General features: G+C 35.0%; 1 protein-coding gene across 5 annotated transcripts in view; it reads left to right on the forward strand.

The window, feature by feature from the left end:
- The window catches only part of DMD (dystrophin), a 1,951,117-nt gene that overhangs the window by 1,255,758 nt on the left and 680,365 nt on the right, over positions 1–14,994 (forward strand). For all 5 annotated transcript variants that reach the window (XM_058659083.1, XM_058659078.1, XM_058659079.1 and 2 more), the window contains one exon: positions 10,153–10,254. In XM_058659083.1, the coding sequence (XP_058515066.1) occupies positions 10,153–10,254 (102 nt within the window). The remainder of the gene's footprint in view (positions 1–10,152; positions 10,255–14,994) is intronic.

Consider the following 14,994-nt stretch of genomic DNA (forward strand, 5'->3'; position numbering starts at 1 on the left):
TGCTATATGTCTACCCAATGAATGTCCAAGTACTTACCTTGTACGTGTGAGCTTCTTTCTCAACAAGAAGCAAACATCTATATGCATATATTCACCTAAAGGAACTGCAATGTATCTTCACTTCCTGATATGCTAGTCTCCATTATACAGTTCCTTTAGGTGAATATATGTATATAGATGTTTGCAACAACATGGGGGAAAACAGTGGGGGATCTGGAGGCAGATGGAGAGAGTGGAAAGGAGAGCTCTGCCTGTGAAACTTTATCATGAAAAATAAAAATTAAAATAAACAAATATGGCCACTTAGCTGTAGACACAGCAATCAAGTTACAAAAGTATGGAAATTAAGTATGAGGGACTAGGCAAAGATTTGGTATCCAAGATCAAGACTTGAAAATTGAGTAATCCCATTATGTGCTGCTTTCCTTGAATTCAGAAACCATTTCATCTGCCTTGTTTTCTGTACATGTTTACGGAAATGCTATTCAGAAGAAAAAGTTAGGGGTTTTGTTGGGTTCTTTTAAACATAGCTTAACTCAATTACCTATTTTATTGTTCAAGTTTACAGGTTATATAGTAATTTTAAGAGTTATTTTAGATGATGACTATAATTTTACTTTAGCACCTGATAGTAAAAAACAAAACCTCCTTAATTTTATTTGAAGTGTGTGTTAGTCATGAAGTCAAAATTAAATTGTTCTTTTCTTTGCTTTTAATGAAAATTACCCTAACTGCTGCTTTACCTTTATAAAGAAAATTCCAGTATTTAGGACCGGGTACACTTTTAATGAGTATTCTGTCCAGACTTGAACAATTATGCCCAATTACATTATAGATAATAATTTAAAGTTGTACTACAGTATTGATATTAATTCAGATGTTACTGGCCTTGATTCAGAGCTAAATCAAAATTACTTCCCATTGTATATGCCTCTCTATTCTATAAAATTTACTGTATTACCTACTTCCTTTGGGATACTCAAAGCAGTATTTTAGGGAAGTATTCTGGCAGAAAGTGAAACATGCATTTATGGTTAGAGTTCATCAGTGTCACATTCAAATCAACTTTAGGAATCATAGTGTGCTTAGTAATGCATCTAAAGTAGTGTACTGAACAAATAATATTGTGCACAGTGGTATATATTTTAAAAAGAGCACCATTCATATGAAGTCATGATACTGCATGCATACTGGAAGTGTAGACCACGAACAGATGCATATTTCTTTTATTGCTACTGCTACTACTACTGATGCAGTGGTTCTCAACCAGAGGTGCTGCTGCCTTCCTGGACACTTCAGTAAATTCTGGAGATAGTTTTGATTTTCAGGTTTTCACATATATGAATAGTGACCAGGGAGGTTGCAAAATACCCAGTAGTACACGTGTATTTGGACTAGATCCTACTAAAAAACAAAATGCCCAGCCCAAAATGGAAATGGATCTGAGATGGAGAAAACTTAATTTAAACTAAAATTATACTCTCATCAAAACAACTTTCTTTAGACATTAAATAACCCTAGGATTTGACAAATGAAATTGAATTTTACGTTTCTTTTATACATAAATAAATATATAGAGCTTGTAGGTATAGTAATTGGTCTGAAAAAATTGCATCAGATAGCCTATATCCTTTATCAATAAGGATTCATGAAAATAATGGTACTTGGTAGACTCAATTTTAAATTAATGCTTATTTTTTTTAAAGCAGTCTCATATTACTATTAAACCAGATGGTAGATTTAGCCCTCATTTAATAACTGCATGTATGAGAGTTTTCAAAATAAGAGCTTCAGTTTTCTACAAATACAAATTTCCTTCTAAGCAGAGAAAATTAAACACTCAAGAATCTATTTTTAACAATTATATGTCTTCTTCATTCCTTACATCTAATTTGAACACAGCAGCTAAAACAACCAATGGAAAATAAATTGCATCATTCCTCAGCTGAAGACACCCTACATTCCTAAGCTCGGTTCAAATAATATCCAAATTTTTTCCTGTGGTGCCTTGTGGGACTGACTCTCCCTCCTCCCCAAGATCTCTGGCTGTAGTTTTAGCTCCCCTCCTTTGTTCTCTGTACTTCCCTCTCCCTGGCCTCTTTAATTTCTTATTGAGCATATCACACATAAACCTGTCCCAGTCTCACTCTTCAGTGAAACTTTCACTGGGACATACCTCTGCCATCCCCATTCAGTGCTTCATTTTGTTTTCTCACTACCTTTTTAAATTTCCTGATGTATCATAATTTGTCTTTTATGAGCCAATGTCTCCATTAAAATGTAAGATTCGTATCATAGGAAAATTTAGTCTGTTGTAGCTACTATTTCATATCCAGCACCTAGTACAGTATATACTACATAATACATGCTGTGTAAATATAAGACTTGTGTAAATGAATGATATAATGTAAGTATATATTGAATTAAGTTTGTTAAAATCTCAATTACTGAAAGAATTCTTCTTCAAGAATTTGAAGCCCTTTCTTTAGGAGAGTTCTCATGAGAGACATCTGCTTGTGAGTCTCACTCCTTCATCACAATTCTGCTTTTTTGTTGACCTGCAACATTCCAGCTATGCAGCTTTGTAGATTGTCGCTTCTCATTTGTGCCATACTTATTGCTTTAAAAATCAATACTGCATTATACTTTGTATATTTGGACACATTATTTTTGAAATCCATATATCCTCTGCATGAAAAACAAAACAAAAAAAGCCACGTTATGGTGGGCTGCCCTTGATTAGCTCTGAATGGAAGTAGAGAACCTGCCATTCATTGTCATTCACCATGGCATATCTTGACAGCATGCAGTTAAGAGAAAGAGAGCAACCATGCCGTGGTCTAGCAAACCTAATTGAAGATAAATGAAAGAACAGCTCCCGTAGCATGAAGGAAAAGAGAAAGAAACTCAACTATAGAGTGTTGTGTTTTTTCCATCCATCAGCCTTCATTTGTCGGAGCCCGCCTGACAATCCAGGCCAGAGAAGTCAGTTTCTAACACAATATTGATCCCAGTTCATTTTTCTTTTCTTGCTACCCCTTTTAGCAAACAGTTTATATGTGGATGAGGCATGATGTAGTCAATATATATGAGTGAGGCACATTTATTTTAAAGGCTTACTTGCGTAGTTTCTTCCCAGAAAGCCTTATCTTATTTGTTGTTTAGTTTGTTGGTTTTACTGTGATGTTGTAATGGTCAACTCCTGCTCCAGTAACAAGCAAGCCCCAAATTCCAGTGACACAGAGCCACATACATTTACTGCCCATTCATGTGTTTGTAAATGAGCCTAGCTTTACTCCATACTACAATTTCAGTTAAGGTTTTTCTCATTCTAGACTGTGTATCTGCTGCAAATGTCTTCTCAATCTACGGCCCAAGCTCAAATAGCAGTTCCTGTACAATATATTATTGTCTTGTGGGGCAAGACAGAAAGTGGCATACCTTGAATTGCCTTCAAAGATTCAGCTCAGTGTTGTAGCAGTTACTTCTTCTGAAAGTAAGTTGGCAGACATATTAAGTCAGGGAATGAATAACAATCACTTACAGTATCTATAAAATATCTTTGATACCTGTTGATTCCAACATGCATATTTTTAAATTTTGACATATCTAATTTCAGTTCCTTTTTCTACCAATTTTTGAGGTATCCTCATGCACTTGCATGTCAGTGTGCTTATATTCTCACATCCTTTCCCATACACAGAAATGCATTCAATATCTAATAAATTTTTAAAAAATAAGCAAATACTTATTTGTTTAAATGAATATTTGTTTAAATGAGTGAACATTTAAATGTACTTGCAAAGGCTAATTTTGGTCTCTCTCTTGTTTTTGAAGACTTATCTACTTGCACTGGAAAGGCAGATTTATAGAGAGAATGGGAGACAGAGAGAAAGGTCTTCTATCCTCTGGTTCACGCCCCACGTGACCTCAATAGCCAGAGCTGAGTCTATATGAAGCCAGGAGCAGAAGTTTCATCCTGGTCTCCTATGCAGGTGCAGGGTCCCAAGGCTTTGGGTCATCCTCCACTGCTTTCCCAGGCCACAAGCAGGGAGCTGGATGGGAAGTGGAGCTGCCGGGACACAAACTAGCACCCATATAGAGTGTCAGCACTGTGTAGTAGGACATTAGTCAGTTCAGATATCAATCACATTGGCTCCTAATTATAGCCTCTTTATAGAGTTTTCAGATATATAGTCATAACATATATTCATGTATTTAATGTTAGTAGTAGGTAAAATGAAGTAAACAAGTTTAAAATGAGATGAAACAAGACAAATGTTTACCCACTATCCTATATTTAAGAACACCGAATTTCCAGCGACATTCAGACACAAACACACAACCAGCTTAATGATGAATTAAAAATACAATATACAATAAAGCAATTCTTATGAAAACATAAATGTATATTAATTTTCATAAAAGTTCCTGTCATTTACAGAGATTTTCTTGTTGCTCTTTCCTCACTAAATATTGCTTCAGTGCCTGTCATATCAGCACCTAGTCTGTATCAGCAATGCTGTTTAATAAGGTATAGCTAAAAATGAAAGTTCTAACATACTCCATTTCAAAATCCATCAGATTTGAATTTATTAAAGATTATTATATACTGTTAGCACTAATAAAAAAAAATCACTCCCTATTACTCAATTAGCAAAGACTATTTTCTGGAGTCTGGCACAGTAGCCTAGTGGCTAAAGTTCTTGCCTTGAACACCTGGGATCCCATATGGGCACCGGTTCTAATCCCAGCAGCCCTGCTTCCCATCTATCTCCCTGTTTGTGGCCTGGAAAGCAGTAGAGGACAGCTCAAAGCCTTGGGACCCTGTACCCTTGTGGGAGACCTGGAAGAGGCTCCTGGCTTCTGGCTGCAGAAATCAGTGGATGGAAGATCTTCCTCATTGTCTCTTCTCATTTCTATATATATGACTTCCCAATAAAAAATAAATAATTTTGAAAACATCCTATTTTCTTAAACTTCTTCATGAGATCATAGTCAAATGTCACTATTCTGATCAAAATAAAACTTATGAAATTATAAGGTGCACAAACTTGCATTTCAAAGGACATTTGAGAATAAAACAGAAAGAAGAATTAAATAAGAATGTTGTATTACTAGAAATGAGGTTTTTTGTTGTTGTTGTTGTTGAATCTCATGAAAAATTTCTCATCTGAATGTTCTTTGAAGTTGAACACTTTCTCTTCCAAAAACAGATTCCTATAATTAGCTATTTCCACTTTAGTAGTGACCTTTTTCACCTTATGTTAAATTACAAAAAAAAAATGTGAGGCCATTTGTGAGATAAAAGGTTTATTCAAACCACTTCTCTGACCTGTATATCAGAGGTTCAGCAATCATAAACCCACAAAGAAAAACCCTTGGAGCGTTTTCAAGGCTATGCAAGAATTCATTTCCTTTCCAGACAGGATTTTTTTTCTCATTTATACTCTGGAAACTTATTATAGAATGTCTTAGGTGTTAAAGAAGAATGGAAAAAAATTAGCATGATCTAGAAAAGCATGCCTGTCAAATTTAGAAAAAAATCCATAGTAAAGCACAGTCAGGCAGATGAACATGCATGTGGTTGTATGCACACACACTAAGGTTACATAGCAGATAGGCAAACGGGGACATACTGACACACATTTAGTGAAAATGCTGGAATTCTGCCATTCACTAGCTTCTCAGGCAGTTGACCTAATCCCTCAATTTCAGCATCCGTAAAATTGAATAAAATCCTTTTTGTCAGGGAAACATTTATGAAAGTTAGTGTTTGACAGTAAATATTTAACAACCCTTGTTAATATTACTGTAACAGTTAATATTATAGCAGCCAGTTACCATCTTTAGCACAGCTAAGAATCTCAGCAGAATTGTACTGTCTTTACATAGTCATATGGTGTTGCTTAGAGTTGTTTGTTACTTTGCTTTTTAGTTTTTCCGTGTCTGGTTTTATTTTCATGGAAGGGTGTTGGAACTTCTAAAATTGTTTCACCTATTTTTCCATGTTCCTCAAGGTGATTACCAGCTTCTTTGAAAGAATTTTCTTTGCTCACAGGAAAAATATACTGAAGAACAATTTAAGTAAATTTAATTGGATTTGCCATACTTCATTGATCCTTTAAGCAATAATATCTTCCCCCAAGTAACTGATAAATTCACAATGCAAACAAATGTAGTGAGGGCAATTGTGGAAATTCAAATGCAAAATTGTATTTCTAAATGACTCATCAAAGTTGTATACAATTACAGATCTAGTTCTTCAAATATATGCCAAGTGTAAGTAGTCACAAGCAGCTTAGAGCTGGACATGTTTTCTTTTTCCCGCTTGCTCTTTTACTTAGAGTAAATCTCATCCAGATACATAAACTTTCCATTGTTTTGCTAAAGGACAGAGATGAGAATAGTGATGATAGGAGGACATGTTATCAAGAAGACTTTTTATGTCTTTCCAATGTTCACTCACTGAAAGACTAAAGCTATGGCTACTTTGGTAACCCAAAGAGGGAACATTCTACCTTATATAGATCTCAAGAATGGACATTTCTCTTGACATGTCATCTTTACCTGTGCCCAGTAAAGAATATTTCAATAAGTAAAATGTACACACATTTCCTGAGATAATTCCTTGTAATATCAAATGTAGTGTATTTTTCAGTGTTCCATAAATACTGACATCTATCCTTTGTGATCAGGACAAGGAGAGGACAAATGATGCTAATTATTTGTATGCATATTCAAAATATTGATGATCATTGATTTATTGTTTACCTGATCATTTTTTGAAGACACATAATTTATGCTGGATTCCACTTATAAATGATTTTAAGAGAAGGAAGAAATATCCAACAACCACAAACCACTTAAATTTTACTTGTTATACTTTTGTGAAATTTTTAAAATTATGATCATAAAATTTTATCAAAGAGAATGTTAATGCTGATAATCTGGGTTTTCTCTCAAAATTATGTAATATGTCCATAATGACTTTGTGTATGTCTGTGTGTATGTGTGTGTGTGTGTGTACAATATTTGATTTTCTAATGAAAATGATCCTATCCCTTTATTTTACTGATGAAAGAAGCTTCACTAATTGGCTTTGTATGATTTTCTCCCAATACAGGATACACATAGTAAATTTATTGTTCACCAAAACCAATCTGCTTGCTTTTTTTTTTAGTTAGTTAGTTTATTTTAAAGGTGGGGAGATTGAAAGTGATCTCCCATCCCCCATGCTTACTCCCTCAGTGACCACAGCAGCCAAAGTTGGGCTGCCTTGACATTTCTAGGATCCCAATCTCAGTTGCAGGGACCCAAATACTAGAGCCATAACCTGCTGCAAGGTGCATGCTAGCAGGAAGCAGGGCTTGGAAACAAAGTTGAGACTTTCACCTAGGCACTCCAGTGCAATGTGGATAGTGTTAACATCTTAACTACTAGGCTATTAACCTAGGTGCCTGGCCTTAGAATTTTTTTAAGTCAAGAATAATTAATGCTGTTAAAGAGAAATGGGATCAAATACATGGAATAGAAAGTATTCCTTTATCTTGGAAAACTGGGATAAATATAAGGGAAACTGAAGAGATTTTTGTCATCCTTTGCTCAATGAGTGAAGCAAAAAAGGGAAATGAGAGTGTTTAGGTCAAGTGCAAAAATTCTTCAGTGCCTGATTTGAAGTCCAAATTCAGGTTTGTATCCTATAAAATGCTCATTCATTTGTTTGCTAAGATGCTTGTGTCTGTATTCTCTACTTGATTCCGAGATGAAAATTAAATCAGATAAATATTGTGACAAATAAGGAAAGCAAGAGAAATGTAATCTTCCTTAAAATGAAGTTAATGAAAATGTTTAATATAAAATAATCCCATTTTAGTTTCTCATAGAAGTAAGTTTTGAAATCCCATTATCAGTAGATGAACATATTTTTGAAAATAATTTTTAATGTAAGTTTGGAAGTAGAGAAGTAGATTCAGTGTTTAACTGCAGCAGATTTTTTAAAAGAAAGTATGCCATGGAAACATTCAGCTGTCTGTGTAAGCAAATGTCATTAATATGCAGCCTGACCTAATTCCCACAGGCTCAAAGTACAGCAGCATTTATTGTCACATTTAACATTTTCCCCCTACTTCCCATGGGGTCATGGGCAAATCAGTTAAATCATTACTGCCATGAGTATTAGCATTCCATTCCAACTTTGTTGTCTCATCTACAAATTAGAAATCTGAATCAGGGTCTGGGGAAGTTAAAAAACGTAGTCATTACCCAAATGAAAACTGTATTATCGTCAACAATATAGTCTATGACTGTGATGATGCCAATCAAAAATAGATCTATCACTAGTAATTATCAATGTCAACAAATACCCTAAGTTTCTGGTCTTTCTGACGAAATAGAGAATAGCCCATTATTTTAGATAACCACACAGTATCAATAATAGCACTGACTGAAGTTCTCTCCATGATTTAAAATTGAATCTTTAGCTATATATTGCATATATAATTTAACTGCATTACTTATGTCATACACATGTGAATTTGACTTTGTAATTTATGATGTAATGAAATCACATGTGGTTGAAAAAAAACAAGTTGCTGTCTTATTTAAATTGTTTTGCAATGCTAAATGTACTCTTTTCTGTATTTGTTTCAAGTCACATATTCTATTTTCTCTCTTTAAATTATTTTGAGACCATATAAACATTCAGTACACTGAAGTATTTTGAAATTTAAGGGTGAACTTATATGGTTCCTGGGGACTATTAGGAATTCAGTGCCTGCAGCTAGCTGCCTCCCTCTTACTGATCTGAGAGCAGAAAAGAGACAGTTGTTCCGGGTACTGCGCTCCAAGGGAGCAAAGCTTTTCCTGGCAATGGCCACTGAGAGCATCAATCAGCAGTTTTCTAAGAGTAAAGTAACCAAGGTCCTGTTTTAAAGGAATGGAGATGTACACACATACCACATTAACCCATGAGGTTAGTCTTCCTGCTAAGGACACTGTAGACCAAAGTGCCTGTGTACCACTGATGTCTGATATAAAAAAGAAGTAGAGAAATCATCTCACAACAGCATGTGCTAAGCCATGGTCGATTGCAAGACGGCCCATTGTGTAGTACGACATTATAGTGCTTTATGTTCAGAGGTTTTTTTTTTTTGTCCTGCTGTGCTGGCAGAGAACAGGTACAAACAGCATGTAATGGAAACAGCAGTGTGAAGACACATGCACACAGCAGTCCTTGGCAGGGTTTGGGGTACCATAGGGAGGAAGAAAGGCATGGGTTAATCAGGAGCTGCTCTCTGGGGGAAGATTGCCTGATCCCTGGCTGACGCCTGACATTGATTAATCGATATTCTAGCCTAGTGTTTAACAAGTGTGCCATCCAGAAAGTCTTCTGTAATATTTAACTTTACTTCCTGCTGCGCCGTTATGTGCATTTCTTTTCTTTTCCCTATCAGCGTGCTAGGCAGCAGTCAGTACCATAGCACTTTATATTCATATATCTAAACAGATTTTGTTTCAGCATGCTTTACTCCTCTCCAGGCTAAAGTAAAATAAACAACCCCCAAATTAATTTCATCATTCCTCAAAAGGCCTATTTAATTTGACTGCTTAATAAATAATAAGCTTTTGTACTGTGATTTAAGTGTTTATTCTTTGGAAAGGAACTGAATAATTTCATTAGTGATGTGGAAAGAATTATTATATGTCTGTTTCAAAACAAAATTTTAGATCCAAAGCCCGAAATGAAGTCCCATAACACCAAAAGTTTGTAAAATAAAATGAACATTAGGATTATTGGAATACTTAAAGCTAATACTGGTATATACTTGCATTAATTATATTAATAAACCTTATATTTTATTATAGCAATGTACATTTTTGACAAATCACAAACCAAAGGCTGTGTTTCGATGTAATAATAATAGTAATAATAATGTAATTTAACATGATTATGGATGTTTTTAAAATGTAGTATATTTGAAAGAAACCTCTATTTCTTTTCTCAGTAGCAGAAGCTACTTTTTTGTGCTCCTATATACCGTGTAGAAATTGATCTGGAATACATGTGGAGTCTCCAAGGGCATATTTAAATGTAGTAATTTTATTGCGAACTGTGAAGTTAATCTGCACTGTATGGGTTCTTTTCCCCAGGAAACTGAAGCAGCAGTTCAAGCTAAGCAACCGGATGTGGAAAGAATTTTGTCTAAAGGGCAGCATTTGTACAAAGAAAAACCAGCCACTCAGCCACTGAAGGTAATGAAGCAACCTCCAGCAATATCCATTACCTCATAATGGGTTACGCTTCCCCTATTGTACATTTGCCATTGATGTGGTCTATTTATAATTGATGAAATAACTTAAAGAAATATTGGCCATCCTGCAAGAGCTGAGGCAAAGCTGTCTTTTTGATCCATATGTCCTATTTATATATTGTGATCTTAAAGCTATTAACAAGTCATTGCATTAAAGGAGTCATTTCTGTCCTGTGTGCTGCCATCAGTACAAAGAAGTAGTCCCACCTTCAAGGAAGATTAAATTCTTTGGAGCTTTATTGCTTTGCTTGCCAGCCTTGATGCTTTTCATGTTGTTTGGCTTCATTCAAATGAAGCTACTGCATCATACGGTCTGTCTCCAACAGCTGTAAAGAATCACAATACGGCCCATGACCTTTCTTTCCTCTGTTGCTCTTTCCTTGAAAGGAGAAAATCAGCATTCAGTATTCACTACTTTATTGGGTCAAGAATTTTTAGCAAAATGTCATGTAATTGCTTCTCTCTTTGTTAAAAAGCTGGCCTGGGAGAAAGCTTTCTACTTCTTTCCCTTCTCGGTGTACATTTTGAAGTCTAGGGCACATTTATTCACAGGCTATTACATGAGGAGAGAAATGAAATGCCCAGTCAGTTTTCACAAAACAGCTAATCAATGGCTTCCATTCGCAAATGAGAGCCCAGTGATAAATAGACGTTAGGTATACTTTACCTTATTCTCAGTACCTGACCAAAATTAGAATGGCTCCCATTATGGGGAAGCCTCCCGAGAGCCTGCAATGGTGGCTGTTTATTGATCAGTCTTGGCTTCCCAGCTAATGTTGCAGGCCAAGATTTAGTGAGCCTCACCATCATGTTTAAAACCGCTCTAAAGTAGCACAGGTCAATAACCTCATTATACAGAACCGGTTTGTCCTTGCAAACAGCATTACCATGACTTAGACTCTGTTTCTAAGGTCATCATTTTGTATCCCTCGTGCCTGGCCCAAGTTTCATTTCGCAGAAATTGTGTGTTTTCCTTACAGCTTACAAGGGACTTTCCCTTAAGTAAATTTAAAAACGAAGACCTGAACATAATGTCCAAGCACTAGATGCTAGGAGACCCCAGTTTCTCTGTAGAAATGCACATGCATTAATTCTGGAATACATTGTTGCCACTGCTCAAATCGACAAAAATTATTTTCCATTCAATCCCAACCCCTTTGTTTGATATTAAATCACAAAGTTAGTTAAGTCTCAAAAGCACCAAATTTCAGTGTTTCTGTGGATACTAGAAGGGCAGGCCCAGTCAAGTTAAGAAGTTTCAGCAAGTCATAAAATGGCCAAATGGAGAAGCAAGTTCTTTCTATCTTTATTTGGTTAATTTTGGAAAAAAAAATTTAGACCTTATGGTGCCTGTCTTTGAGTCAAGTTTTGGCACCAGTTGTTACCGATTACAAATATAAATTTTGTTTGGCTTTTAAGGTCTTAATTGAAAGTCAGTAAGAAAAGTCTTGGTTTTGTTGGGAGAGGTAGAATTTAACTGAAAATCCATGGCTCTCCTACCACCTCTCCCATTGGATTTGAAGAACAAACATTTCAAATTAATGGAGGCAAAAAGGCAAGAGTCATTTAGGCATATGGGATGCAGAGAAATATTTGACTTGCTTGTGGCTTTTGATACAGACCATGCTTTGGAAATACCTGACTATTAGATGGGTTTATGGTAGCTGAAACACTACAAGCTCAAAAAAACACACCATGACTTCAGAACATGACATCCAGCAATATAAGACAGAAAGCCAGGAAGGCTGTTTGAATCTAAGCATGGATCAAAAACTTCTTTCTTAAAGGTTAAGAATGATTTTTCTGAAGGGTGATCCCTTGCTCAGATAGTACATGAACAAAGCCCTTTTCAACTTGGAGTCCACATATCAAAATTTAAAAATTCTGCTATTCCTAATGCCTCTTCAACACTGAGCTTTTCCGATCTTGATGAAGGGAAAACATTGTGAGTAACCTGCAGTACATTTTCATGGGAAAATTTGTCTTTGGTTGGAGTCTTTTGCAGGAGTTCTCAGTATTTAGAAATAACAATTATGAAAAAAGTTGATGTTCTTAGAAAATGAAAAATCTCTCACGTTGTGTCTGTAAGATCCACTGTTTAAATAGATAATTAGTAAGCCCACTGCTTGCAGACATTCTAATTAAGGACACATCAGAGTATGATTCTGTTTCTTATGAAATTGACTATCTATTGGCACCTCCACATTCTGCATCAGACATCCTGTCTGCTTGACTCCTACGCTTGCCTCCCATACTGAGTTCCAAATCAGAGCTAAACTCATCATCCCTATTTGATTTCTTCCTTTTTTCTCTGTTCTGTATTTTATCAACTACTTAGGAGTTCTTCAGCTTTCAAAGATGGTGTATTTCTGTTTTTTAATACCTGACTAATCACATTTCTTATTTATTATGAGGACTTCATATTAAAAGTCATAAATACATCATGAGAAATTTCTATTAAAAACATAAATATACTGCTTGCTCTCAAGTGCCAAGAAATGGCCTACAACCGTGTAATTAAATATCTTTATTCTATTTGTTCATCCTCTTTTCTGCCTCTTTTATTTCATTTAATTAAAAGTCCTAAAGTTCTGCTTTGATAATAATATCTTATAATACCATTGATGTACTTGATTCTAAAATTGTTCATTTTTTCTCTTTTAACTATTTTTATAAATATAAAGGGAAGAGAATTCCACATATTATATACAGTTCTAAAAGCATGATAATTCTCACTGTACCTTCCCTCCCTCAATACCACCTTTCCTCCTCCTTTTTAAATTTTTTAAATCCAACAATGACATATTTTCAGTTTTCTTTATAATTGAAAACTTAACCCACCGCTAAATAACAAGTTATAAGTAGAAAAGCTACTGTCATTCATGGATAAACAAAAATTATAAGCAATAATCAAATTTCAAAGGTTAACTTTGCTCATGTATACTGCATTTTTTTGTGATCTCTATATTGGATACCACAAATCAGGGAAAACCTTTTTGTCTTTTGGGATTGATTTGTTTGACTAAGCATAATGGACTCCAGTTGTATGTATCCTTTTTGTTGTGAATGGCAGGGTTTCCTTCTTTTTATGATGAATGGTATTGCATAGTGTATATATAACACATTTTCCTTTAGGTACCTTGGTTGATTCCATATCTTAGCTATTTATGAGTCAAGCTGCTAGAAACGTGAGGATACAGATAATTCTCCTATATGCTGGTTTCATTTCGTTCATGTTAATTGCCATGAGTGGGATGGCTAGGTCATATGGTAGGACTACTTTCAGATTTCTGAAGGATCCCCATGCTTGTTTCTCATAATGGGTTATACTAGTGTACATCCCCACCAATAGCATTTTACAGTTCCTTTTTCCGCACATCCTCGGCAGTGTTATTTTATTTTTTATTTTCCTGTGATAGCCATTGTAAAAAGACTGAGGTGAAACTTCTTTATTGTTTTTATTTGTATTTCATTGTTTCAAAATTTTCTGTTACTGTCCTTTGCTCATTTAACTATAATGATCTTGTTGTTGTTGTTGGGTTTCTGGAGCTCTTATATATCTTGGATATTAAACTTGTATCAGTTGTGTAGTTTGGAACTATTTTCACCATTCTGTTGGGTTCCTCATTTTGTTGAGTGATTTCCTTGATGTTCAGAAGTGTCTTATCTTGATGTAATGCCATTTGTCGTTTTTTACTTTTATTCCCTGTGCTTCTAGGGTCTTATCCAAGCGGTGTTTGCTTATGCCAAATCTGTGTAGTACCTTGTAGTATTCCCTATATTTTCATTTAGTAATGTAACAGCTTTAGGTCTTAAATGCAGATCAGTGATCTGTTGTGATTTTTATACAGTGTCAGGTGCATATTGTTATATACTTCTGCATGTCATGATACACTGTGCTTTATCTGGGGAATGATTTAAGCTTATTTCTGAAAGATTTGTTGGTTTCAGATGCATGGATTAATTTGGGGATCTCTATTCTGTTGGTCTATGTGTCTATTTTCATGCCAGTACCAAGCTGTTTTGCTTGTACCTGCTCTATAATGCGTCTTGAAATCAAGTATTGTGATGACAGCAGCTTATTGTTTGGGATTTCTTTCACTATTTGTGGTCTCCTGTGATTTCAAGAGAATTTTAGAGCCATTTTTTCCAGAAATGAGCACATATTTGAAATTTTGATTGGCAGCACATTGAATCTGTAAATTGCTTTGAGTACCATCAAAATTTTGAAGATATTAGTTCCTAATGATTGCATTTATTTATTTCTGTGGTATCCATTGTAACATCTCATTTTTCATCTCTGGTTTTACTAATTTTGAATTTTCCCATTTATAGTTAGTTGTGCCAATGATATATTGGTTTTGCTCTTTTTTTCCCCCCAAAACCCAGGTCATCAATTCACTGGTTGTATGCATCACTTTTTAGCCTCAGATATGCTTATCTCTTATTTAGTCTTAATTACTTATTTTTTCCTACAAATTTGGGGTTTTGTTTCTTCTTGTTTATCTAGGTTCTTCATACACACTTTTAGAATATTTCATTTATTTGATTCCTTTCAATTTCTTGATGTGGCTGCTATTTACTATAAACTTGTCTCTTAACACGGCTTATGCCGTGTCCCAGTAGATTTAATATATTGTAATGCAGTCTTCAGTTCTAGGATTTTTTTTAATTTTCCTTT

Source organism: Ochotona princeps, chromosome X (genome assembly GCF_030435755.1).
Source record: "Ochotona princeps isolate mOchPri1 chromosome X, mOchPri1.hap1, whole genome shotgun sequence".
NCBI lineage: Eukaryota > Metazoa > Chordata > Mammalia > Lagomorpha > Ochotonidae > Ochotona > Ochotona princeps.